Below are 26,805 nucleotides of genomic sequence, written 5' to 3' on the forward strand. Positions count from 1 at the left end.
AGATTAGCTTGATAGACGCGCAGATATTGGCTATTTAAAAATTTTGCCACGCCCACTTCCGCCCCCGCAAATTAAACAAAACTGATTTTCTCAAAAACTAACAAAGCTAAAGTCACCAAATTTAGTATGTACACTGGCTTAGTATGCGCGCAGGGTACATCTATTTTCATATTTTGCCACGCCCACTTCCGCCTCCATATTTAAGAAAAAACCGATTTTCTCCTGTAGATTTTTGACTATCGCATTCAAATTCGGCAGACTAATTATTCTTATCTATTTCTACAAAACTACCGAATTTTATTGAAATCGGACTAGAAACATGCAAAATATGCGTATGAACGTATTTTACAAAGCAGTCCACAAGGCCAGAATTGGCCGTTGGCTAGTGGCGGCGCTAGAGTGCTCGTATGTTCGTAGAGTGAGCGAGATAGCACATACTATGAAACATGTAAAAACAATTTAATAGACATACATTTGGTTTTCGAAATTTGAAATATTTGTTTCGCCTGGTGTATGGTATACCCAAGTCGACGAGTCGACTTACTTGCTTCATTTAAAATGCCTCCTTATCATTTTCCTCCTGAAATTATATAGATTTTTGCATTAATTTTGAGTAAGTGGCAAATTCTGAATTCAATATTACATATATATTATTTTGATTTATTTCATTTATTCATTCATTATATAGTAACAGATCCGTTTCTGACTTCCCATTAATGAATTAGGAATAACTTTAACTGTAGAATAGAGTTATTCTTTTCGTTGAAAGGTTTATCACTTTTTGATTTGAGCAATCTAAGTACCAGATCTCTCAATTTAACTTATTTTCGAACAGGTCTGTCTTTTCTGATATCTAAATTATACTGAATTACTGTAGACCCCGGTTATTGGCTTTATACAAAATTGTATGGAATCGAATTTGGTAATAACATATCGGTTAAAATCAATATTGCCAGTCCCTTGATTGTCGTTTTAACCACCTGTGTTTATATACATACTTATATCTACGTTTATAATAGATAAACTTCAAATATTATCACAAGCAAACCTGTTCTTCCGACTTGCCAAAACAAGCCTTATCAAAGCAAACCAACTGCGAGGGTCACATCATCAAATGCCAAAAGATATTTTCAATATTTTGAGTAAAAATTAAATGAACAAATCCATTGGAATTAATTAATTGAAATTAAACTTTGTCTGAAACTTGTAGAGCAACTATTGATAACCTCTCTTTCTATCTCTCTCTCTCTCTCTCTCTCCCTCTCTCTATTCTATTGATAACCTCTCTGGCTATATTTCGCCCGGCCTAACATTAGAGAACAAAACAAAAAATAAAATTGATTTCAAAATCATTTGTAAATATTTAAATTGATTTCTTGATATTTTTACAATCTTTTTAAAAAGTTATTGAGAATCATATTCTCTGCAGCCTTTTACTGATTTCTAATAAAAAGATTAACACAATATCAATTAAAGAAGCATATAAACAATATATATATACATACATATATATATATATATATAAATATAGATTATAGCTAACAAATCAGCCTAGCCTATCACAACTTACAGTAACAACCAACAAAATATATCGATGAAAAAGCCCATGTTAATTAAAGTTAATTGTAAAACGAATCAATAATAATAATAATAAAAGATTAGCAACAAAAAAAAAAAACAAGAATATTTAAAAATAAACTATAATTTGTATTTAAACTTTGCAGGTCTGTTCACATTGTTTCTTATTTTCAAATAGATTGTTATTGCCATGGCATCCGCTGTAATTGAACTGAATGCACTCGTTCGTGTCACGACGATAGGTCCACTTGTTCTGCAAGGCACGACAATCGCCAATTTTGCCAAACTCTTCACCACAGGCAGCTAAATTTAATAGATAACAATTATTCTATTAATTCTTAACTTTACACTTTTCTTTTTTGTCTAAATCAACTCACGATTCTTAAGGGCAGCCAAAGCACTGGCCATCAGGCAGCAGATGAGCAATAAAACAGCGAAATATTTCATTTTAAATTTTTGGTGTATTCGTTGAGCTTCTCAAATGCAACTAAACTGAGCTCAAAGCAGATGATTCCGGCATTTTATAGGCTCACACACGAAACCGGCCTCAGGTCTCAAGCTTATCTGAGGGTCAGGCCCAGACTCGGACCTCTTCTCTCGTCTCAAGTGTGTTATGTGAGCAATGTTTGGAGTCGTGCAAAAAAAAAATATTTTGGTTAGCTGACTTGTGCAATGCCCTGTAAGCAAAAACTGCTTTACTTACTACAACTAAATACATGTTTTAGCATAAATTAATTTGACTAAGATCAAGAATGTTGTAAACTGAAAGTGAAAGGTGTGCTAAGAAAAATGCACCTGCTAGTGTCCAACCTAAGTTAATTCCCGATATACCCGATTCCTCTTTATCAGATGGCAAGGGTAGAAAACAAAACAAACCTTGAAATTATAGTGAAACTTTGTTTTGGATATATTTATACGAATATTTCGCAAAAACAAGCCGGTTATTATTTTGGTGTCTGCATTAAGTGGTTTTATTTTTAGTATGTATCATTTAGTTAGTCCTTGCAGGCCTTTTCGCATTCCTCTTGACTTTTGAATTGATTTGAATTACCGCCGCAGCCGCCAAATATGAAGTCAACGCAGGCATTTTTGGTGGGATCATAGCTCCAGGCTGGCATAAAAGCCATACAAGCCGCCCCATCCTGGGCCATGCCAGCCATAGAATGCTGCTGATTGCACATCTCTAGCCAGGAATATATAGCTTTTGAAGAAGTATAGTATAGAAATAGAACTCAATGGACTTACCCGGTTTGCTGGCCTGCACCAGAAGGCGATTATGCGAGAGACTGATGAGCAAACCCAAGGCAGCAGCTAACCACAAATACTTCATGATGTTCACAGAAACTCCAACTTTTGTAATATAAAGAACTTCTTCGCCACGTCAGCAGTTTATAAAGGCATATATATGTAAAACTTATATGTATAATATTTCGAAAAAGAGAGCGAGAGAGTAGTCAATCTGCGGAAGTTTTGCTGCCTTATCTCAACAAAGGTCAGACAAGAGATGGACTCTAAGTTGGCAGGTGGCATTAGAGCATGACGCAATATAGAAAGTTAAATGATAGCCCAGATGTCCCCAACAACAACAACAATTGTTATATAAAGCACATGAAGAAGAATCGCTAAGAAATTAAGAAAATAATTCACTAATTAAACAACTTGCACAATGCATAAGCTAATTACAAAAGTAAATATTAAAGTTCACATATCAAAATCTTGAAATCTTTTAAAATTATCTAGAATATATGCCATATCCTAGTCTGTCGAACAAGGAAAACGCTTCGAAAATTCCCATAATCAGTAAGAAACTTATAGTTTAACCGAGAACTTTAATATATTTATGAATGTAAGCCTAGAATTCACAGCAAAATGCAAAAGATTGATTGAAAATGAAAGATAGAGTTGTGAGAATAATGAAATTTCGAGCTTAAAGAAAGGGTAACGCTCTTTGCCTAAATTTTGAGCTTCTTTAAATGTATTAGGCCTACCTTTTAAGCCAGCTTAGGGTGAATATTATAAAGATAATATTTCATAGATATAGAGATGGTAGCCTTTGTTATTGCAAGCTGTTTAAATCGTTGCTTTGCTCTATTTAGTTAACATTTTCAACTAGTTTTGGCGTTTAATTTACATGTTTCTTATAGAACTGAAATTTCTCAATTCTTAAACTTTAGCCAAGCTTCATAAAACTTGATGATATTAAGGAAAGCTATACAAACAACGTGCTCTTTATTTGGTGCTGCTTACGAAATATGAAGGATCTCCTAGCCGTGTTATAAGCACAGTTTGATAGTGGTAATAAAACTACAGATGCTTCACGAATGCAGTCAATTACAAAGGAAAATTTATTTCTTAGAGCACACACGATATCTCACAGGTTTCCTTAAAATCAAAGCGATTAGATAAGTTAACACATCCTTGACCTCCAACATGCACACACTTATTTAAGATCGCATCGTAATACCAGCCGGACACTCTTGGCGAACAAACTCTGTCATATTGATCGTAAGTTGGACCACAGACCGCAGCCCAGGATGTTGCCAAGCAGGCAGTCAATATCACAAATATGGTTAGAAACTTCATTCTCAGAATTGAACAAATTTCAACTAAAGTTAATTAAACGATAAGTTTTAATTATATATCCAGATCGTAACAAGATCAGTTTCACTTTATTTTCGCTCAGTTGAAGATTCGTTCCGCAAGTAAAAGAAGATTTTAAACAAAAATATTTCTAACTGAAATCGTGTTTTTATATCTAAAGCATATTTTAAACCATTTCAGTTTAGTTTCCTTTGCATCGACCCTAATCGGTTTAACTAACTTCAGTGCAAACTTTCCACTACTTCTATAAAGTGATATACTAGAGAAAGGAACACGCTAACGTATTTAAACATAAAATAGAAATTTTTGGGACTCCCAAACCAAGTAAATACAAAAAGACGAACTAATCTTTTGGATGAACCAGACCTTCCTACAATTTAGGCCATTTTTAATCGTTGTAAGTTTATTAGGACTCTTCTTGAATCTCTACCAAAGATGTCGATTGTACTATGTTTTATAACACATGGCCTTACATATCTCTTCATCCTTATAGCTATTTTCTGTGGCAATACAAGTGGACTGAACCATTCTAACACACTTTCTCAATAGCGGACTGTATGACCATCTGGGTGACTTCTCAAGGCACTTGCCCTTGTATGTCCAAGCAATAGCACCACAGGCCGCTAGGGGAAATAGAAATGATGAAGGCAAATTGGATGTGGCAATACGAATACACATACCATTGTAATTAGATTGAACCAAGGAAGTTATCATGAGGGCTTCAAATATCACAAAAATAGCAAAAATCTTCATTTTCAAGAGCACGTTCGCAACGGATAAACAACAAATTCGACTCAAAACAATTCAAAGTAGAATCGAAATTTTATATCTCAACAATTAAGAGATTAGTTCAAGTTTAGTTTCATTTTGTTCCAGATCCGTTCCACTTGAATGCTTCAAAGTTTAAACTGACGTCTTGACTTACTTCGAATTTGATGTGCATTGTAAATGCAACGCTCTAAAAACATTGTCGATCCATTTATTTAAAGATTCATAGAAACTGAATTTAAGGAAGAATCTGATATAAGTTCACCCCCAAAATGTTTCTTTACTCATTACAAATGAATCAATTCTCCAATAACTTCAACAATTGCGTATTCCACTACTTCTAGAGCACACAATTTTCCATACACTTTTTTTTAGTACTAAATCGATTGGCATTACCACCGCAGCCGCCATAGATGAATGATACACATTCATTCGATGCCAGATTGTAGGACCATGTAAGCTGTACATTTGATGACTCCATTGCCATTAAGTGAATGTGGCAGACCACAGGCAGCTGTTTAACAGTTTTTTAGAAGCAGATTTATAATATATACCGAAAATGGAGCTTTAAATATTATTAATACACACGATTTTTCCATGAACACGACTTTGACACAAAGATCGCCAAAAACATAAGTATCACAAGGAATTTCATTTTCGACTGTGCTAAAACCAAATGATAATCCCATCTATATACATACCTAAAGTGTAATGAGATCAGTTACACTAATTATCTTACGACTAATCCAACAAATGTAAATGTACATAGCATTTATATACATTTATACCCTGGAATCTTTAATCACGTTTAACCACACCTCTTATTAAAACCTTTTTTATACACAAATATTCACAGTTTTCCCATTAATCCGACTAATTTATTAAAACATTCTTTGGTACTAGTTGGTAATATTACAAACACTTGGCCTCACATGTCTCTTTAGTGCCAAAACGATTTGCATTGCCACCGCATCCGCCATAAATGAATTTCACGCATTCTTGACCATCGTAGGACCAGCTGGGTATATAAGCCTCGCAAGAAATGCGTCCATCGCCGTTACGTGAATGAGGAAGACCACAGTCCGCTGAAAACGTAAGTGGCAAAATGTAAGAAAAGGAAGGAGAAACATTAGAATTATTGCCACTCACGATGTTTAAGGGCCCAGGAAGTTGACACAAAGGCAGCCAATATTAAAAAAATAGCAAGGAACTTCATTTTCAAGAGAGAGAACTTCTGACGTAAACTGTGACAATATTCGACTGAAGTCAAATGAAATCGAAACCACAATTTTATACCTGCGTCCCATAATGAGATGATGATCAGTTCCACAAGCTTTTGTCGGGCTTATCGCTTATTTCATATTGGGTCACATAGCTGGCTCAAACAAATTAATGTATATATATATGAATCTATGGGGAAATCTCACAGACTCGTGTTTGTGTAAATATTATTTGTTATGTTTAACCTTAATGCTTGTTTATTTACATCAAATTCAGTTCTGAGAACTCATATTGTTTACTTCTAGCTCAAATAAACGGTTGGGACTTCCCATACTAAGAATTGGTATTACTTATTGAAATCGCAAACAAACAATCCAAATCGCAATACGTATTTAATGAGCCATTATGATTTATCACTTGTCGGCGATTTTCAAAAATTGTATGGGAAATCTGTTGTCAGCAAGTCAGTTACTTTTTAATCAAAACACTTGTTTTCTGGAAACATATTTAGTTCATATCACAATAAACATAATTAATAACTTTGTACTCTTTTATCCCACCTTATTATACATACGTAGATTTCTTCAATGTTTTGTTTTCGATGTGTTTAAGTAAAATTTCTTCTTGACGAGAGATTTCTTGGGGGTTAAGAATCTCGGTTAGCATCTTAATAAGTGAGCAATAGGATGATACTTAAAGCAACTCATAAAATTTCAATATTGAGAGCTGAGCTGAACTTCAGTAGTTAGTTTTAAAGGTTGACTAATTCTATCAATCTTGTTCTAAGTTAAGGCAAGACTTAAAAAATACATTAGGCATCTAAAAAAAAAAAAACAAGATTTGGTTGCTAAAGATTTCATGAGGTTTATATTTTCAAATGCGTTCAATAAATTGAGAGAGTAATCTATCTTATCAAATTAAAAAAAAAAATTATTTTGCCTTGTCCTCGTTGACTGACAAACTCGTCGATTGCTTTAATTTAAATCCACATTTGCTCATCTGTTGCGTTCTTATTAAGTCTCTTGAACATCAATTGAGACGCTGAACTGAGGTTTTAAACTAAAATGTGTCTAGAATTTGGTTTGGTTTGGTTTCGATTTCAAAAGGCAACTAAAGTATGAGGTCCTACTGGCAATTGCCCCACCTACTATCCTCTCAAAAGTGCCACCAATATTCCTTATAAACGTCTAGGATTGAGTTAAGGCACATGAGGAATAAATTTTTGCGGATATTGAAGAGTTTAAGCCCCGATAAAGCAATACCAAAAGTTAGTTCGGTCGGGAATGATGGAAAGGATTATTTTACACATTTACTAAACTTTAAACGCCTTATAAATAATATTCAATTGATTTTATTTAGCCAACCATAGAATAGAAAACATGTTTAACTCTCCACTAGAGAGTTTCCAGAATATTAAGTTGTAATACTTTTCATGAGCTTCAGTAGCCCAGTGTTTTATCTCATCTCTGTTTCTATGTCGTTAAGAGAAACAGTTGCATTACGCTAATATATATACTTTCATACTTATTACCTATACATATGTAACTGCTATTATAAAGATCGATGGAGAAGTTAGTAATAGTGAGCTTGGCTACTAATAACTCTAACTCGACACGAAACTAATCTGGTTTTTTTATGGAGTGCTACTTATTTACCTTATTCATTTGACACGGTATGACTGTCACCGACAACAGCAGCTTAACTGAGTTTAAACATATTTTAATTTGAGCAACTATTTATAATTTAGGGTACAAATGATTGACCACAGACACTGTGTAACAAAATTCCTAAAATTATCCAGAATTAACAATAAAATATTTTAAAATCCAAATATGCTTTGTCAAGCTTAAGTCATGACAAACCATATAAGATCAAGAAGATCTATCATATTGTAGGATAAGAGATGGTAAGGAAAAGTTCTATCTACATCTCAAAGACTGTGTATTCGAAAGTCAGATAATTAAACACAAAAACAGTTCCTTATAAATTTCATAAACTAAAGTAATTTTATTCCAAAGCAAATATTATGAATGTATATTACATCAAAGTGGTCTCAATTGGTCAAGGATTTGCTTTAATTCTTGCACTTGGCCTCACATTCTTCCTGGCTATTGAAGCGATTGGAATTTCCACCACAGCCGCCATAGACGAAGCTGGAGCAGGAGTTGGATGATGGATTATAGGTCCAGCTGGGCATGAAGGCGGCACACTTGATTAGACCATTGCCATCGGCAGCAGCAGGCAGATCACAGATAGCTGTAATTAGTTTAGTATGTAGATTAAGAATTTGGGTATATCCTAGTCCAAATTAGTCCTAGACCTACCATCCTTGGCGGCATAGGTCAGGCCGAAAAGGGCGCACACCAGGCAAATGATGGTGAAGAATTTCATTTTGATTTGTATTAGACAGCTTAACAATAGCAACTGAAGATCTGTCTAAAAGTTTCGACAGATTTATACTAAAATTACGCTCTCCTTCTCTCTCTCTCACTCTCAGTTATTGGTTAAATCTTGTTTTCTAGAGCTTATCAGTTTCTTTATTTAATTTTTCCTTTTTGTAGTTGTGTTTGAACTTTAAGTTCATTAACAAATGCTTGTGAAATATTCATATTTGTATACACATATACACAACAGAGTACAAATAATTGCGAACCACAGCAAACGAGAACAATGTATATAACAATTATAGACCATAAATAATCTTATATACTATACAGAGATTGTATATAAAGGTGGGTGTAAATAAATTGTATTTTTTTTTTTTTTCGCCTTAGTCGCTGGTGCTAATATTGCTGGGGATTGTAGTGCTGTCACTGGTCACAGTGGTGCTTCCCTCGACCTCCTCCTCTGTGGTTTTACCCAAACACTTGGCTTCACACAGACTTTTTGTCTCGAAATTATTTCCATTGCCGGCACAGCCGCCATAGATGAACTCCTCACACTTTTGGGTATCCACATTGTAGGCATAACGATAGAATAAGGCAAAACAACGACCCGTTTCCTTTGGCTGATGACATTCCGTGGGCACATTGGGTAATTCACTTGTTATCTCCTCACTCTCCACTTGTTTCTCCACCACAAAATCGGTGGAATCCACAGCAGCTCCTTGACAGAGACAGAGGAGAGATGCTCCAAAGATCAGCAAGAACTGTTGAGTTTTAGTAAACATTTCGTATCTGGTTGAGTGTTTGACTGACAAAATGAATGCGTATACTGCCTTAAATACCCCTTCAATGCCCATAGACCTTCAGTGCGTCATCCAAACGAGAGAGAGAGAGAGAGAGAGACCCTCACGTAGTCATAGTTTTACGTTTCGGTTTTTCGTATTTACTCAACTGATTCGCTGTCGCATGTAAATCACAGTCAGCCCGCCGATGACATTTATCCGCGCCTCCATTTGAATGCCAATGCCTCAGTTAAGATGTGTCAACCTTCATTATGACTGTAGGTTATCGCTCTTTGTCTAGATATAGATAAATCATATGCATATATTGATTTCCGAGTGGCTATATAAGTGTACATATAAGTGTAATTACATAAAACTCTCACGAAATTTGTTTAGGCCAGCGGGGGAATAACCCGCCTGATATTAAATCTTAATTGATTCTTTGAAAAAATTATTAAATCTCAAAGCTCAATTGTTTGCCTAAAACATTTAGCCAGATGTTAAGTGATTGATTAATGATAGATAGACTATTGTACGCAACTAACTAAATGGTTTCAAGTGACTTTTCAAATAGATTCCACGAATTGTTTTTCAATCCACTTAATTCAATAGTGATAAAAAATAATTTGTACATACATATTAGTTATTCTCTTAATTTACTTCTTTAAGAACTGTTTTCTCTATTCAATGTCCCTTTTTTAATAACAATTATTATAAGTGAAGAAATTCTGTCAGCTTTGAAACTACCACAAAGGATATAGAACCATATATTCGATAAGTTAACCATATAAGACATAAGACACACTTGTTAATCTCGTTTCTTAATGGGGTCAAATGATTTACAAAGTATTAATGATTTGATCAAATATCAAAAACACATTTTTATAAAATCATTAATACTGATTGATTTTCAAACCATTTGGAACCATCTTATTTAGGCTAAACAGTTTCCTTTGTTTATTTACAACTAAAAGAAAGAAGAAAAAGAGAGAAAAGAAATTTACAAAATCTTTTAAAAACCACTAGTTTCTCTTACCTGTTAAGGCTAATCGGTTCAACAACATTTTCATTCACATATTTTGTCCTAGGTTTAATAAACTTTATAGAAAAAAGTTTAAAATTTTATGTAAAGACTACTTTTTAAGTCTAATGACTTTTATTGATTTCAATCCAATCCAATACACAATGTTTGAAAATTCTTTATAAAAATATTTATATAAATTGTATAAATTTTATAGACAACTTATAAACATGAACATGCAATAAGTCAAAGGTTAATATTTATAAAGTAAGTAAATGACGACGAAAATTTTTCTTTACGTAAATTTTTAGTAAATTGTTGCACTTTGCTACTGAATACTTCCCAGATTACATGGGAAATATATAATAAATTTATCGGGATTTTGCTTTAAGTTATAAAACATATTTGATTTGAAAGAGCTTTAAATTGTTGGTCATATATAGAAGATTCATAGTACTATTTAGTTCTCATTTAGTTATATTTTCGCTTTTGAGTATCCTTGACATCGTCAAACACTTTCACTTTTACTAATATTAACCTATTTCTTCACTAGACAAGCCTCTTCGCAGGTTTGTTTAAAGCCAAAACGATTATCGTTGCCTCGACAGCCTCCAAATTTAAAAGTCTCGCAGGCATTCTTATCCTTATTATAGTAATAACGCTCCAAACTCATGCGACATGGACCTGGATCCAAGGGTTGCAAGCATTTTGCAGCTACTTAGAGGTAAAATAAAAATAAGTTATCTGTTGGACATTTGTCTAAACTCATCCATTAACTTACCCTGGACTTTTGGGGGCTTGGTTGTCTGTGAAGTGGGTTGTGTGGGTTGGGGCACTTGGGCCACAGGTTTTGCATTATTGGCCGCTGCCTGCACTTGGGACAAATGTAGAATCATCACCACCAAAATAATTGCTCTAAGGCTTAGAAATTTGGTCGACATATTGGTAAATATTGCTGATAAAGTCACAATGCGTGTTGGCGCTAATGAGTGACAATGTGAACTGAATGTGAATGGAATATGTTCTCTATATTATAAATGATTTAATTTGTTTTGCTTTTCACTGTCTAAGTGTGTGTGTGTGTCGCTAAACGAAGCGTTTAACTTATGCGCGAGCTGTGCTTAAGAGCTTAATTCATATTTTTTTCCACTATACAAACACAAATAGTATATGTATTTGTTTGTATTGGGGGGCGTCTTTGTCAATTAGCATCTGCTTTGTAAAATTAGCAACTCATTGTAGACAATCGGATGAATACCCTTCTCTAAATCACAGGTGTGGTTCGTTACTAGATATTAGTGAAAGTGTAAATCAGTCTATTGAAAACAATTCGATAGATATAGATAGATAGATTTTACTTCTAATTCATGATCTATTACCAAGGACTTGTTTTAGGCTTCTTGGGATAAAGTTTTCTGTTTTGTTGTATTCAAAAATTTAATATACCTAGAGAGAGACTCAAACCTTTACTCATATCCAATATATTGTTTGATCTACTCATAAGCAGATGGTAGCAAACTTAAATTAATAATTTCCGATCTTTTCTTGATACAGTTTTAAAAAAATATTGGTTTTCTAATACAAAAGAAACCTGTTAATATAAAACAAACGGGAAATAGCAATATAACAAAAATATAAAAGAACACAAAAGTGAATGTTACTGAACTGAACTAAAAGAATTATAATACAAAATATCTTACTCATAAATTTCATTATGACAACATTTAGAATCTGAAATCTAAAAGATTTTACGGAGTAGTCTATATAGGACATAATGAAACACTTTTCAAAAGACTGACAGATAATTTCCATAAAGTGCCTTTATTATGACACACCTCTAATATTAGATTTAATATTATTACACACCATAAATGAACGATCATTATTTATTTTATTGTGTAGAGAAATGAAATCAACAGCTTAATTGATTATATATTCCAATCACAAATCTAAAGAACGTCATCGCATTCATCAATTGTTATTTAGAGCACAAACAATATCGGTGCAAAGCCATTAAGGGTTTTTCCAATATTTCTGGATTTCTAGTTGTTGAGTTTTTTCAGACTAAAGAAAACTTAACCAGTTGGATTTCTTCAATACGATGTCGCGAAAACTTTGATTATACCATATTATCATTTGATATGGGAAAACATCGTTTGAACTAGTTTTAAGCAAACGTTTTATTTTGTTCGAAGAGTTTACAGACTCACTGTGTTATCGTGTATTAGTTCATTCACTTACTCACTCAAGTTAATTCACTGAGTTATTCAGTTGATTCACTTTCTTATGTCTTACTTCCAAATAATTCATTCGAACATTTTAAAATCTGTTAGAACTTGACCAGAATACTCTGAATATATAAGTTAAATTGCTGAAAACTTTTGCCATAATTCCTTAAAAAACTCTTAAAATTGCTTACAACTTAGTTTGGAAAATTCATGTCTTTCCTATTTTTTTTTTTTTTTTTATGAACGCTTGACAATGACTAAGTTCTAAGTGTAGAAACTTATCTAGCAGGTTATTTAAGGACAAAAATTGTGTGACAATTTTAGTATTTGCTTTCTTAATTGTTGTTCTAAAGTGGATCATCTCAATTTGAAATATACAAAATTTCTCAAATATAAAGTTAATTCTAGTTTTAATTTTTCTTTATAGTCGTTTATTATTTAAAAGTTAACGTTTTTGGATTTTTTAATAAAAATCAATTTCAAAAGTTTCAAGTAAACCATTTTAATTTTTACTTTCAAAGATGTATACAAACTAAAATTAAATAAAAATATGGTAAATACAACAAAAATTAAATAAAATCAAAAAACTTTGAACTTGAAAACTTGAACCTTTAAGTGAAAGTTGTTAATCTGCAAAGTTTTAAGTAAATTTTCAATATGAATTTTAGCTAAAAATTTCAAGAATTCACTTCAAGTTTTATGTGTTATTCAGGCAATTTGAATTATCTTAGATGAAAAACTTAAAATAAACATTTTGAAAATTGAAAGTTTTGTTGATCAAAATTCTTCAACACAATTAAACAACACTTTTTAGTTCCTTTCAATATTGTTGGACATTTTCAACTTTCATTTCTTCACTAGACAAGCCTCTTCACAGGTTTGCTGAAAGCCAAAACGGTTTTCATTGCCTTGACAGCCGCCATAATGGAAAGGCTCACAGGTATTGTTAGCCTTGTTGTAGTAAAAACGCTCCCAATTCATGCGACATGGACCCGGATCGAGAGGTTGCAAGCATTTCGCAGCTAAGTAAAGAAATGACTAAAAGTCTAATGAATACTTATTTCCATCTCACCTAAACTTACCCTGGACTTGGGACACAGGCTTTGCCTGCACTTGGGGCGGTTGGATTATCATCATTGTGACCAGCATCAGGCTGGACAATAGAATTAGAAATTGGGTCGCCATTTGCCCGATCGTTGGCATTATAGAGAATATAACTGATAAAATCAGAGTGCGTGCTCGCGCTAATGAGCGGCAATGTGAACTGAATATGAATGTGGAATATGTTCTCTATTTTCCAAACCATTTAAATTGCTCTACTTAGTTTTTTCAACTTTTCAGTTAGTGCTAAGCGAAGCGTTTAACGTTTCTAGAGAGTATAGTTTTGATACCCTTTCAGAGTTACTTAATTTAGAGAAATTCATTCAAGTTAATAGACGACACTGAAATATTTGTGTGGCTTGACAAGATGTCTTCGTCATTTTACGTAAACTCTAACAATTTGCATAATAAATGCTTTAAGTTGTATAAGTTATTAGCAGGCATTGCACTTTGAGGATTCTGACCAGGCCAAAGTGTGTGTGCGACTGTTTGGCTCATTAAAATTGCATTTGCAATTGTCGACATGAAGAGACTGAATGTATCTAATATATCCCTACATGTAATGGCTAAGTGATAATTAGTGAGACAACCCTAAAGACAAGGAAGTCATGGGACGTGGAGGAATCGGAATCGGAGTTGGACTTTCATTGAATGCAACACTTGTTGTAATTGGGCAAAAACGTTAGCAGGTGTTAATATATCAGGCAAATTGAATTAACGCTGATGCTGATGCTAATGACGATGACGATGTTGATGTTGATGAGTAGAAGGACCGACTATCAAATAGGTCGTGGCTATTTATTCATTAGCTCACACACATGGCGCTATAGTCAGAGTCTATCTGACATAGAGAAAGGGGGTGACTTTCAGTGGGCAGAGGGTCGCAAAATTTGTGTGCGTGACAATTCAGTTAACTGTTTAATTTACTTGAAATAATTGAAATGTTGCCCAGTTTCCATTCTCTCCCCCTTTGCCATACCCAGACTTCAATTCATTCAACGTTTAATTACTAAATTAGTGGAGCTCTTTCTCTGACGACTTCTCATTCAATTAACCTGTGAGATTATTTTACCCAAATGAATAACTAAAACCTAAAAACAGAATTAGCATTTGTATTTTTGGCCGAAATTTCTATACACTTTGCAAAAGTCAATGATGAAAGATGTAGGCAAAGTTTATATACACACTATATAAGAAGTAGGATAAAAAAGGTTTTCTCAAAATCCAAGTTCTTCTCAATGTCACAAGGATGCTGTTCAGCTTTATTTTCTCTCATAAAAGACTTTAAGACGGTTCTTTAAAATTGGAATAATTTAATGTTTTAATATTTAAATTATAAATCCGTTTTTTTTTTCATTTTCTGTGGCTTTGCCAGCCTCTAGTATAGTTATTCTAAACACTTGATTTCACAGTCTTCTCTGGTGTCGAACCGATTCAAAGTGTGATCGCATTCTCCATCATCTCCAAACGCCACAAAGTGTGTGGAAAAACATTTGTTTGTATCCCTTTTGTAGGACCAGATGGGGTCATTAAGTGTACATACAGAGCTTTCATCTTCCACAAGCAAATCCGGGAGACCGCATCCCTCTATATACAATACAATGTCATATGCCAGAGAAGGGTTATAAAAAATATTATGAAATATTACCATATTTCAAAGACCACGAAGTTGCCACAAACAAGGTCAGCATCGAAAATGCAGCAAAAAAAAGCATGTTTTAAGGAAAAACTTTAGATTTTAAAAACCAAAACAAGAATACCGACTTGTTTGTATTAAGGTTTAGTAATCTAATCAGTTCCATTTATGTTTAACCATTAAACTTTAATGATGTATGAATAATTAATAAATTGAAACTAAGTTTAACAAGTTAACGATTAGCTTGGCATTGTATATTTCGGAGTCAACAGGATTGGACAGAGATCGGACATATGTATATAATGAAATCACTTTTGGCTAATAACTTTGTTATTTTCCAAGCGAAAAGATATTTCGATATGAAATTAGTTTTTCTGGAATATTTAAAAAAACAATGGCTAAAAACAATCAGCGACTCCAAATTACTCTGGAAACGAATATGAGAACCTTGCACAACAAAGAAAGTCGAAATTTTTATACTTGTTATACCACACAAGAGAAAAAAAGACGATTCAAAGGGTATAACAAAGTCAGCACAGAGACACTGTAAGAGAAACTTCACAAAAGAGAATATGAGAAAAGTAAGACACAGCGAAAGAGAGTCAGTGAGAAAGAGCGATGAGGAGAGAGAAATAGGCAGAGTAACTTGAGAGAATTAGTCTCTCAATGGGAATTGAAATCTCGTTTTCAAATCAACACAAAATATCCAAGTAAATCCACTTGTTTTTGCCATTGATATGCGGAACATGTTTTTCTTTCTTTCTACTGAGTATTTTTTTTTTTTTTTTTTTTTGCGTTTGCAAAAGTTTTTACGTCATTTCTGTTGTTATAAGAGATTGTTTGTGGTTTTTTCTTGTTTTTTTGTAGGGTAACTCTAGATCAGTTCTAACGACTTTTATCGAATGCCAAATTGTAGTTCAATATAAGGGTTAAAATTTATCTAAACATTTACAATTATTAACCACGTTTAAAAAAAAAACAATGTTAAGCGCTTGAAAAGAATTTACAATATTTTGGATTGTACTACAATCGTAAAATTAAAAAAAAACATTAATAATATCTAAATATAAAAAAAAAAAGATAAAAAATAAATATAAGAAGTCAATAACAAAAAAAAATTTTTAAATTAACTAAAAAATAAATCTAAAAAAAATAAAATAGATATAAAGAAACTGAAATAAATATAAAAAATTAAATCAATAAAAACAAATAAACTAAACAAAAAACACTTAAAAAAAATATATAAAAAAAAAACAGATATTAAAAAAACAGAATATAAAATAATAAATATAATTAAACTGAAACTAGTCAAAATAAATACGAAATAAAAACTCAACGTTAGCTACAATTTTAAATTATCTTGTAATAACTTGTAAAGAAACAGTTCAAAATTTAAACTAGCTTAAAAGGTACAGTTGCCTCAAATATTTTTAATAGCTTTCTTGCCATAAATATTTGATATTGAATAATTTTTTAATTCATTTTTTAATTTTTTTTTCCATGAATATTTATCAGTATATTAAATATATCTTGCAATAACTTGTTTAGTTTTAAAAAGTATTATAAAAGTTCTCTATCCTTAAAACTTGAAACATTTTTAAATTTAAGGAAAATAAGTAAAAATTCCTAAAATAAAAAATAGAAACCTAAACTGACTAAAGTTAATAATATTTATACATCACTAACAATTAGATATAAATAAGTCTGAACAGTTGGTAACTTTATATTGAAAATAAAATTTAAGATTTTAAGTGCAAAGTAAACAAATTAAAGCATTGATTTCAATATGTTTAAAATAATAGAAAAAAGTCTAAAAAAAGTTATTCATGAACTGAAACGGAAGTTAGTGACTCTGCATTAACATAGTCAGGTGATTTGGCTATCACCCTAGCCGAATCCCTTAACACATTTTATTTTTTGTTATAACTTCATGTATCGTTTGCCATTAACTTGGTCAATGTTGAAGTCTAAGCAACGACTTGGGGTAAACAATCAACTGATCAAATCGATAGAGCTGATCAGTGAGCTGTTGGCCAAAGAACTTGACGGTTTAGGTTTTCGAAGGAGAAGGAGTTTAGAAGCGAAAGATGTCTCACATCTGGATCTTCTGCCTTATCATGGGCCTGTGTCTATTAAGCCCCATCGATGGAGCCTCCAAGAGAGGTATTCAATTTAAACAGAGATATCAATAAATAAGTAATTAAAGACATAAATTTTGTTTATTTCCTAGTGAAAATGTGTCTACAGCCCTCAATTAGTGGTCGTTGTTTCGGTTATGTCGAAAGCTACGCCTACAATCCCATCAAGCGTCATTGTGAGCCCTTCATCTATGGCGGATGTGGTGGAAATGATAACCGTTTTGCCACCAAGGTCGAATGTGAATACAATTGTCGTGATATCTAATGAGAATAACACAAGCCACAACCACAACAAATGAGATTTCTTTTGTTTTTTTTTTTATCCAAATTTTTATGTATTTTCAATTTGTGGTTTCGTTCACTCTCTTCCTTTGCGAGCGACTTCGTAGTTTAATATGTCTTGAATTATTGCATATTTTCTCACAATCATCTAAGCTGCTAAAGAGACGTTTATTATTGCAGCCAACGAAATGGCAATGCTGGGTCTCCTCGTCATAGTAAATGCCCAAAGTGCTGGGTACACAAAGACCACTAGTGCTGGGTTTCACCTGACAGAGATCACCTTAAAAAAGAATAAAATCTAATTAATTATTCTAGAAGATTTTATTTCGTCAAATGATATATATATTTATTCCATATAGAGTCTTTTGTTCCATTGGATCTTTATTCAGAAATTCCTTTAATTTTAGATACGTTTCTAAAAGTTCAATTCAAAACAAAAGATGTTTATTTATTTATTAGAAATACTTTTTACTTTCATCAAGGATCAAATTCTTGGGTTTTCAGTTAGATTTCAGAACAATTAAAATTAAATTTTAAGATTTCCATAAAAACATATTATATTGCGTTGCAAATTTTTCAACAAATTGAAATAAGTTTAAGACAAATTTAATCTCAAGTATATTATGTAAAACGGAACTTTCTCAATGAATGAACTTTGTATTTTAAAAGAAATCTTCATATTGTGAAATAGATTTTTCTACTTTTCATTCACAGATTTAGAACAAACTACCCATTCATAATATATATATATATCTTTGAGATTATCATTTTAGGTTCGATTTAAAAAATACTTACGCACAAGTGCCTCAACCAACTGAAGTCTTAGACTGCCTATTGCCAGTATCAGACATAGCATTAGGCTAATTGCATTCCGACTGAACAAGGACATCTTAAGCATAGAATACTTTTTTCAGGTAAAAGTCAAATCCAACTGGACAGCAGTAGTAGCAGGAGGAAAGGGGTGTTCTCACTGTGTTTAGTTTCCTATTTCAGGTTTAAGAGTTTCCAATATATATCGGGGTTCAAATTCAGCTTTGTATTGCTGGTTTTACTGCTCTTGGTTGAACAGCTATCGTTTGAATGGCCATAGAAGAAGACTCTCGGTCAATTATGCCAATGATGCTGACGTTGTTTAAGAAGACAAATGCGCAGCAGCCAGTCGTAGTCGTAGCACCCATATACATATATGTATGTATTATGAACCGTAAAAATTCAATCCAATAGAGTTCAGACCGTATCTACTATACTGTAGATGAACGATCTATACTTTATGAGTTTTTCTACCGTCTGAGTTTGACAAAAAAAACAAGTTCAAACACCTGCTTGAAAATGATTAACGTATGTTTCTGTTTTTTTTTAAGGATTTTGATTTTTGATTTTTTTTTATAATTTTTTTTCGATTCTCCTATTTTATATATTTATTTATTCCTGACCAAATTTCATTTCATGAAATTTTTTATTTTTTGCTAATTTAATTTCTGTGTCACACACAAACACTTTTGGTCACTGGCTAAGTGCTCTGGTTTTTAAGCCTCAGATCGACTCAACTTGAAACCTCGAACAAAAGGCAATCACAGACTGCGCAGCTCGCTCGCTGACAGCGGCGTTTTTATTTTCCACTGATAACAACACCAGCCTAACCCACCGACTGGCCGCCCGTCTCTCCTACTTTTGCCGCCAGCTTGCATGTGCGATTGATATGACTGGACGTGCGCGAGAAGAACAAAAAAAATGATGGGGCGTTTTGCTGCCGCAGCCGCCGATGATGATGATGATGCCATGGACTGAAAACAGCAAATCAGAGGCAGCAGCAGCGCTGCTTGGGGGTTGATTGTCCGGCTTAAACTGGCGTGGGCCTGTTGCAGAAAGGCCTTCCGATTCTCATTCTGATACTCTCATTTAGTCGTGTAAATGAGATTAACCAAAAAATTCAAATGCTTTTGATTCGACAGACAATATAGACTAAAGTTAAAGTTTTAAATCGTTTCTGCAATGGAAAATCAAAATTATCAAATGTTTTTCTTATAGAATTTAGAAACGAATTTGGATTCTGGCACAATTCATTCAGAATTGAGATAAAGAACAGGTCAGATTGTTCAATTTTAACACAATACTTGAATTAATAGATTGTTTAGATTTCGAGCCATAAATAACTTGACATTTATAACCAAAAACTGTCACTTCATGTTGCCAATAGTTTTAAAAGATTTAAACTAAGAGTTTTTTGGGAATACATAAGATTTTCCTAACAGTTTTCAACACGATTTATTAGAAAAATATGGAATGATGTCCCGAAATATTTCACCCAGCCCGAATTTACCCGAAATTATCATCGACATCGGTGAAATATCTTTTACTTCAGTGATGGAGACTTTATAGTATGAAGTTTATAAAATATGAAGAAAGTAGTAAAACCCTTTGGAGACTTTTTACTTGTCTAGATTTAAAACAAAAACTTGTTTAACATTAATTTTATAAACAAAACCCGTTCCAAACCTTTTTTATTTACGATGAATTTGAATTTGGAGACATTTTATGTTTCAAATTTAGGTGGATTATAATGGAATTTAATTTTTCAAGTCTTTGAAAGTTTAATTTTTTTCTTGACCTTAAAGTTGTGTAGTTTTCATGGAGTTTTCAAGGGGTAAATATTTCGATTAGGTAGAGCATTTTGGATAATATATAATATCGAAGTTCTTTTAAAAGAAACTTTATGCACTTGCTTATAATTATTATAGGATCAGAAGCTTAGAATAATCAAAGAACCCCATTTCCAAAATAAGAAAAAGAAGGGTATATAAAAAGGCTGACGCAAATATTGTATATCAGCAACTTGGCGGCGGCCTCAGAACATGCCACACTACACACACACACACACATCCATTTCAAAGCTCAAATGCTGAAATTACGTCACAGGTTAGCAACAAAAACTGAGATTATTAAAGACAGATAAGTAAATTAGTCGTAGTTGAACAAGGTTTTTTGTTGAATTTTTTCTTATTTTTTTGTGGTTTCAGACACTGAGTCGTTATTTATTTCACATTCGTTCACTCATTCGTTCACATATAAATCCTGATTCCGTCGCAGACCATGGACACATGTCTCCACACAATTCTGGAGACTGCCAAAGCTTTGGCCCGGGGTAAGACGACAACCGCCAATCGTATACATTTGGCAATCCAATGTTGCCGAATCATAATAGTAACCTTCGAATTCCACAGTACATATTCCCGTCGATCGTGGCGGAGGTTGATGGCAAATATCTAGAAGACACAAATGAAATTTGAAATTCAAGGCTTTTTAGATGAATTTATTACTCACTTGGTATGATTGGCAGACTGGACAGAAAACGCGACTCAAGGAGGCTGGCGCACAGCAACAACAAGAACAAAAACAAGAAAGGCTTGAGCTGAGACATTTGGAATCTGTATTTAAATAGCTACTCGTGTTCGTACTAAACTCCTCCTAGCTGTTAGTCAACTGAGATCAAAAATATCAGCGAGGAAAAAACACAAACACTTTTCTACTCAGCCTTACAGCAAAATATACAGAGATAAGATAAGCGAGAGCTTAATCCGGGAGAACAAGAGAGGGAGAGAAAGAGAGAGAGAGACTTTTCCACAACGCACACTTACCCAAAAAAAAAAAAAAAACAATAAAAACAAGAGAGAAATACAAGGCATTAACCAGATGTTCTTAGCAAAATAATTCATACAAAGTAGTCTATATAGAATGACTTGATGAGTCGCTGATAAGACCCCCAAAACAAAACAATAGTGATAAGAGAAGCGCGTCTTATACATATGTATAATATACATACATGCCGGAATCGACGATTACTCTTAAACAGAGTCTTTAGTTATTCCTTAATACGCTTTAGATTTCATACCTTAAGAGACTCGAAAAAAATTGGTATGGAATACAAACACAAAAAATGTCTTTAAGAAAATCTGGAATCAGGAAGTAGAATTTGTAGTGCTAAAAGTATTAAATTTACTCAATTTAAACGAAAAACTGATGCAGTGAGTCAACGAACAAGTGATTCAGTGAGTTACTGAGTGAACAAGTGACTAAGTCAAGAAAAAAAACAAATTTTTGTTCAGTTTTTTCACTCACAGAAAGAAGTTGTTCAAATTTGTTCACTAACTCACAAGCGAATACTCATAATTGACAAAAATAAAATCAATTTCGGTTTAAAATCGATGTAGATATATCTTTTAAAAAGAATTTCCTATATCTGCAGATACTTTTCATTAAATTAATAGCTTCGATTAAAGCCTATGAATAAACAATTTTAAAAACAATATTATACAAGATCTCTAACTAAGATACAAACTTAATTACTCTCAGAGCAATTCATTGAGATGAACATCCTTGCGTACAGCATTGTTGAAACCTTCTTTATAGCGATACCAAATAGGACTTTTAACAATTGCATCAGTTTTGCCTAAAACAATAAACAAATTAAAAGTTATTATTTTTACAGGTTTTCTATTAAATAACTTACGTTCTTCTGTGGCTGATATTGCCGATGACTTATGAGTAATGCGTCCAAAGAAGTCTTTAGTGAGCTGAAAATATATATGAAGAGGCAAATAGAGAGAATGAGGACGAACCGAAAACCTAAGACCAAAGCATAAAACAAAAGCTAAAAGTTGTGTCGCTTTCACTTAAGATGGGCAATAAATGTTGCTTTAGCCCTAATGCCACATTATGACCCGGCGACAGGCTAAAGAGAACAAAATGGAAGCAATGGCAATGCCAACTGAATCCCCTTATGGGTTATTAGCTTGGCTAGGATTTCGTTGGCCACGAACAATTGGAGAAATTGGTGAGTAAAGCAACTCAAGCCACAAAATGGAGGCAATAGCTTTTGTTTCCCATTCTTTTGTTTTAGAGTAGGATAATTTAAAAATTTGCAAGCAAATTGCTGCTAAGTAAATGCAAGACATGCAAATTTTCCTACGATCCTTAAACCTCTATATGATGTACCTGCTGCTTAGCGGTTGCATTTGGTTTATTGCTGGAAATTTGTTTCGGTTTCAATGTTTGCAAATGATTCGGTAGTCGCGGTGAGGTGGTCTGAGTTGGTTTCTTCTTTGTTGTGTTTTCCACCGCTTTGCCATTGCCCTTGGGTGCAGCTCGCCGTATGCGTTCCAAATCCACTTCACGTGCTATCAATTGTCGACTAAAATAGGGTAAAGTCAAGCCAAGTGAACCTGATGGAAAAAAAAAAATGTAAAAACATTTTGCATAAAAAAAAATTAACAATTATTTTACCTGGAAAATTGGCCAACGCATCGAGATCTGGTTCTGTTTGGAATACATAATGACCTTCGGCAGATTTGACTTGCATAAATGTTAAGCCCAAGTCAACCATAACTTCTATCGTGTGACGTAAATCGTATTGTTCTCTGGAAATATGGATCATTTATTTGCAATTTATATAATTGTGTGGATTACGACCATTTGGAAGTTTAAATCAATCCGTTAAGTCGTTTAACTCTGTGTTTAATTGTAAAATATTTGCCACTTTCGATTTTTTAACTGATTTCATTTATAATTAGAATTAATATACTTACTAACAAATCGTTCATATCGAAGAAAGTATGCTTAGAATAATCTTATTTGAGAAACTTACTTGGGCGATAGCAACTGAACGGCCACTGAACGCAATTGTGGTGATAATATGCGTTTTAGCATCGGCACCGTATCTAGTAGTAGAACATTTCCCTGTCCCACACCCAAAGATGTGGAGCTGACACCTTTGCGAAAGGCTTGATATATATTACGTTGATTCTGTGTCTTCTGTTGAAACTGTTCGAATACAAAATGAAGGGGGAGATAAATGTCATAAAAGCTATGCACGACAAAATGAATTGAGCGAGAAGCGTATATTACCCCCGTTTTGGGTAAACAACATTAACAAGTACTTGGATAAGTCCATGGCAGAAGTCTCATTAATCTTGTGATTGCATTTGAGGCACATAATGGACAAGAAATTACATTCAACTTGATTGTGTTGATTATGCACTCGCAGTTTTTTTTCTTCTCTTGCCACCCCCTACACACACACACACACACACACACACACTCACGAGGAATGTTTGCTTCAGCTAATGATGCTGTGCATAATACATGAGCGAGCCACAAACTCAACTCAAAAGGAAACGGGCAAACGAATGGCAAACCCTGAGAAGACATACCTCGAAACCTCGCATGGGGAATCCAATTTTCGGCCAGGCCAAAGTGGCAAAGAGTAAATGCCACATAACGAAACCATGTTGTAGATATGGATATACCGAATAGTTCTGTTGTCGATTGATTTGATTTTGTACGAGATCCTGAAAACAAAACCATTGAAGAGCCTCACAGACTCCATTGAAATTTGGATCGGGCATTTTCTGTTGCAAGTAATTCTCATAGACTCCTTGGGTAAGACTGTAAAGGTGAGAAAACTGTAAACAACTAACCAAACGCAAGATGCTTATTGTCCTACCGTTCAAAATCTCCACAGGAGTGCACCACAGTCAGGACATTTTGTACACGTGTGGGCACAGACATATTTGTCAATATAACCTCGGCTGGTTCATCGCCATTTTGAGAATTACTAGAGGCAGCCAATTGTTTTTTGGGACGTTGAATCTGTCAAAGGATTAGAAGTTTCCATATTAAATACTTGTCGATTGTTTCAACTGAAGTCGACATACTCGAAAAATGGCACCCCACACATCAAACAGACCCTGATGACGATCCTTTTGCCCTAGATTATTATTTAAAACATCCTGCAGAGTTAGACAATGTTTTTGAGCGCTTGAAAATGAAAAAACAAAACAAATTAAAATTGGTTCAATTTCATTTGCCACTTGCCACTTGCCACTTACTTAAAAAACTGCATGGAGGATATACAACTTCTAACATCATTGCCCGATTTCTCGGCCAGAGCAATGAGTGAACCGAAATCCGTTTTCATTTTCTCCTTCTTGGCCACTTGAATCAATCTTTCGGCCAAACGAGCTGAATCGATGGGTGGAAATTGTACAACAAAGGCAATTTGTCGCAAGGGACGCAGGGCAGGATCATAGACATCATTGCAAATGCATATGATGGGACGACGAAGGACATTATGCTCTGGTTTCGACCCTTTCGCCTTGACCTTACTGTAAATGCCATCGCTAACGAATTTAACCAAATATTCAATTGATTGGCGTGGCGCTCCATCAATTTCATCTGAAAGAAAGGTAAGTTTACAAAGGAAACCCCATCAGACAGAGTACTTGCTTACCCAAAACAATGCAGTTGGGTCGCTTATCCTCATTCAAAACCGATGACATTTGAGTACCATTCTCCAAGGCCAGTTTAAAGGCATCTGGACTACGATCATCGGAGGCATTTATTTCTCTGACATTGTAGCCAGCATGTCGGGCAATAGTGTGGGCCAGAGTGGTCTTTCCAAGACCAGGAGGACCGCATAGCAGGGCCACCTTTTGCATGGGTCGTCCCAAATCGTCGACATTTGTGTTGAGAGCCTGACGTGCTTTGCGTTGCCGCCAACCGCCATTCGATTCAAATTTTCCTGTTCGTTTATTGAAGCTATTCAGCTGAGCTGCTGCTCCAGAGCCTGAACCTCCTGCCATTTGTTGTTCTTGTTCCTGCTTGGAATGAAAGACTTTGCCAAATACAACTTTATCCCACATTTTAAGCCAATATAAAAGACTGCGATTGGTCATCTCGTCGGAGAGGAGATCTATATATTTCCTAGGCTTATATTTGTCTACCCACAGGCCACCTGTTGAGGAGGAGGAGGAGTCGATAGTTTCTACTACAACAGCTGGTGCTTGGGTGGGTGGAGCCAAACGACGAAGAACCTAAAGAAAAATGAGAAATCTTTGAGATCAATTTGGCAACTTCCGTTTGGACTCACCATTTCATTGGCCTCGCGCCAAACTTGCTCCTTGCTGTCACCCAGAAGACTGCCCGTTGTGTTCTGACGTGCTCCTATTAAATCCAATTGTCTCTGCTCATAGTCCTCCGAATGAAATCTCACATAGATTCTTTCCAAATCGCTGCGTTGTATGGGCAAAAATGGCCAATTTGGTATTTGATAGGACAAGTTTCTCATTTTGAAATCATGCAAAGACTTTAATCGACTAATCTCATCGTGGCGCACCGTTTTGCTGGTCTCTCGCATTTTCCTGCGCAACTCCAAAATCTTTTCAATGGCCTGCTGATCTCGCTGCTCCTCGGTGCGTGCTTTTTTTACCAGCGGATCCTCGTAGGACTCATGGAATAGATCATCAATATCACCAAAGAGATCCCGCTCTAGGCGTCTTTTGTTTGTCGGCCGCAGATCCTCTTCTTGCAGTTTTTCTGCAGCCAATTCTGATTCTTCAATAGCTGGCATCCGTTGAAACGGAGTGGAACAGCCACGTCCAATCCCCGGTACTTTTGGTGTGCCAAATAGACGACGGTTAACAGGTCCTCCGCCGCCATCAGCTCCATTCTCAATCTGACTCTGAGTCGATCCAAATGTGATTTGCGACAATTGAGGAGAGTTCAAGGTGGTCTTACTCAAACGGGCAACAGTGGGAGTGGATCCAACTACAGCTTTTGCCTTGACCGCCGCTTGATGAGATGTACTAGGTCCATCGTCATTATCAAAATCATCCATCATCTCCAGCTCATCTTGATACTGCAATTCGAATTCCTCATTTTCGTCGGGATATTGGTCCATTGTAAACAATTTAATGAAAACCACAACACACAATTGTATTTCCCGCCAATTTAAACAACATCAGCTGCGATTCAGGGTGACCAGTTCAGCAAACCAAAAACAGTATGGCAACGCCATACCGATAACTAATTTTTGCGCGTTATTTTTATCGGAATTTAAAATAGGACAACATTTTCACATAAATAATTCAATATTATTAGCTGGGTAATATTGAATTCGTTTTTAGAAGATGGTTAATTATATCAAGATTGACGTACTTGTTTTAAATTTTCAAATAACTTTTCACATAAACTTTATAAATCACTTAAGTTAACTGGCAGAGGTAATACCA

At 34.3% G+C, this 26,805-nt stretch overlaps 10 protein-coding genes across 10 annotated transcripts; 1 reads left to right on the forward strand and 9 right to left on the reverse strand.

Annotated features, from left to right (window-relative positions):
- Window positions 1–1,686: 1,686 nt before the first annotated feature.
- Window positions 1,687–2,064, reverse strand: LOC137581046 (kunitz-like toxin PcKuz2). The gene is made up of 2 exons (XM_068295203.1): window positions 1,956–2,064; window positions 1,687–1,881 (listed from the first exon to the last, which is right to left on the reverse strand). Exons 1-2 carry the CDS (start codon window positions 2,023–2,025, stop codon window positions 1,712–1,714), a joined length of 240 nt encoding a protein of 79 aa, XP_068151304.1. The 5' UTR covers window positions 2,026–2,064; the 3' UTR covers window positions 1,687–1,711.
- A 456-nt stretch (window positions 2,065–2,520) lies between these two features.
- On the reverse strand, window positions 2,521–2,917 carry LOC137581409 (male accessory gland serine protease inhibitor). Its single transcript, XM_068295635.1, has 2 exons — window positions 2,824–2,917; window positions 2,521–2,761 (listed from the first exon to the last, which is right to left on the reverse strand). Exons 1-2 carry the CDS (start codon window positions 2,906–2,908, stop codon window positions 2,574–2,576), a joined length of 273 nt encoding a protein of 90 aa, XP_068151736.1. The 5' UTR covers window positions 2,909–2,917; the 3' UTR covers window positions 2,521–2,573.
- Window positions 2,918–5,796: 2,879 nt separating this feature from the next.
- Window positions 5,797–6,198, reverse strand: LOC137581152 (male accessory gland serine protease inhibitor-like). Its single transcript, XM_068295332.1, has 2 exons — window positions 6,097–6,198; window positions 5,797–6,032 (listed from the first exon to the last, which is right to left on the reverse strand). The coding sequence occupies exons 1-2, from the start codon at window positions 6,161–6,163 to the stop codon at window positions 5,860–5,862; spliced, it is 240 nt and encodes a 79-aa protein (XP_068151433.1). The 5' UTR covers window positions 6,164–6,198; the 3' UTR covers window positions 5,797–5,859.
- Window positions 6,199–8,148: 1,950 nt separating this feature from the next.
- On the reverse strand, window positions 8,149–8,611 carry LOC137580546 (male accessory gland serine protease inhibitor-like). The gene is made up of 2 exons (XM_068294634.1): window positions 8,493–8,611; window positions 8,149–8,424 (listed from the first exon to the last, which is right to left on the reverse strand). The coding sequence occupies exons 1-2, from the start codon at window positions 8,557–8,559 to the stop codon at window positions 8,243–8,245; spliced, it is 249 nt and encodes an 82-aa protein (XP_068150735.1). The 5' UTR covers window positions 8,560–8,611; the 3' UTR covers window positions 8,149–8,242.
- Window positions 8,612–8,938: 327 nt separating this feature from the next.
- LOC137580725 (carboxypeptidase inhibitor SmCI) lies at window positions 8,939–9,337 on the reverse strand. The gene has a single exon (XM_068294839.1). The coding sequence runs from the start codon at window positions 9,335–9,337 to the stop codon at window positions 8,939–8,941; it is 399 nt and encodes a 132-aa protein (XP_068150940.1).
- Window positions 9,338–10,468: 1,131 nt separating this feature from the next.
- LOC137581027 (papilin) lies at window positions 10,469–11,366 on the reverse strand. Its single transcript, XM_068295182.1, has 2 exons — window positions 11,137–11,366; window positions 10,469–11,072 (listed from the first exon to the last, which is right to left on the reverse strand). The coding sequence occupies exons 1-2, from the start codon at window positions 11,294–11,296 to the stop codon at window positions 10,894–10,896; spliced, it is 339 nt and encodes a 112-aa protein (XP_068151283.1). The 5' UTR covers window positions 11,297–11,366; the 3' UTR covers window positions 10,469–10,893.
- A 5,917-nt stretch (window positions 11,367–17,283) lies between these two features.
- LOC137580916 (chymotrypsin inhibitor SCI-III) lies at window positions 17,284–17,761 on the forward strand. The gene is made up of 2 exons (XM_068295065.1): window positions 17,284–17,483; window positions 17,551–17,761. The coding sequence occupies exons 1-2, from the start codon at window positions 17,408–17,410 to the stop codon at window positions 17,721–17,723; spliced, it is 249 nt and encodes an 82-aa protein (XP_068151166.1). The 5' UTR covers window positions 17,284–17,407; the 3' UTR covers window positions 17,724–17,761.
- On the reverse strand, window positions 17,521–19,504 carry LOC137580915 (uncharacterized). Its single transcript, XM_068295064.1, has 2 exons — window positions 18,536–19,504; window positions 17,521–18,020 (listed from the first exon to the last, which is right to left on the reverse strand). Exons 1-2 carry the CDS (start codon window positions 18,636–18,638, stop codon window positions 17,800–17,802), a joined length of 324 nt encoding a protein of 107 aa, XP_068151165.1. The 5' UTR covers window positions 18,639–19,504; the 3' UTR covers window positions 17,521–17,799.
- A 702-nt stretch (window positions 19,505–20,206) lies between these two features.
- LOC137581180 (mambaquaretin-6) lies at window positions 20,207–21,228 on the reverse strand. Its single transcript, XM_068295363.1, has 2 exons — window positions 21,062–21,228; window positions 20,207–21,003 (listed from the first exon to the last, which is right to left on the reverse strand). The coding sequence occupies exons 1-2, from the start codon at window positions 21,156–21,158 to the stop codon at window positions 20,792–20,794; spliced, it is 309 nt and encodes a 102-aa protein (XP_068151464.1). The 5' UTR covers window positions 21,159–21,228; the 3' UTR covers window positions 20,207–20,791.
- Window positions 21,229–21,926: 698 nt separating this feature from the next.
- Window positions 21,927–26,511, reverse strand: cutlet (chromosome transmission fidelity protein 18 homolog). The gene is made up of 11 exons (XM_068295362.1): window positions 25,665–26,511; window positions 25,026–25,608; window positions 24,625–24,970; window positions 24,451–24,553; window positions 24,240–24,385; window positions 23,947–24,181; window positions 23,382–23,557; window positions 23,021–23,154; window positions 22,733–22,959; window positions 22,248–22,311; window positions 21,927–22,187 (listed from the first exon to the last, which is right to left on the reverse strand). Exons 1-11 carry the CDS (start codon window positions 26,472–26,474, stop codon window positions 22,087–22,089), a joined length of 2,925 nt encoding a protein of 974 aa, XP_068151463.1. The 5' UTR covers window positions 26,475–26,511; the 3' UTR covers window positions 21,927–22,086.
- Between the last annotated feature and the right edge of the window lie 294 nt (window positions 26,512–26,805).

This window comes from Drosophila tropicalis, unplaced genomic scaffold, assembly GCF_018151085.1.
Source record: "Drosophila tropicalis isolate 14030-0801.00 unplaced genomic scaffold, ASM1815108v1 contig_845, whole genome shotgun sequence".
NCBI lineage: Eukaryota > Metazoa > Arthropoda > Insecta > Diptera > Drosophilidae > Drosophila > Drosophila tropicalis.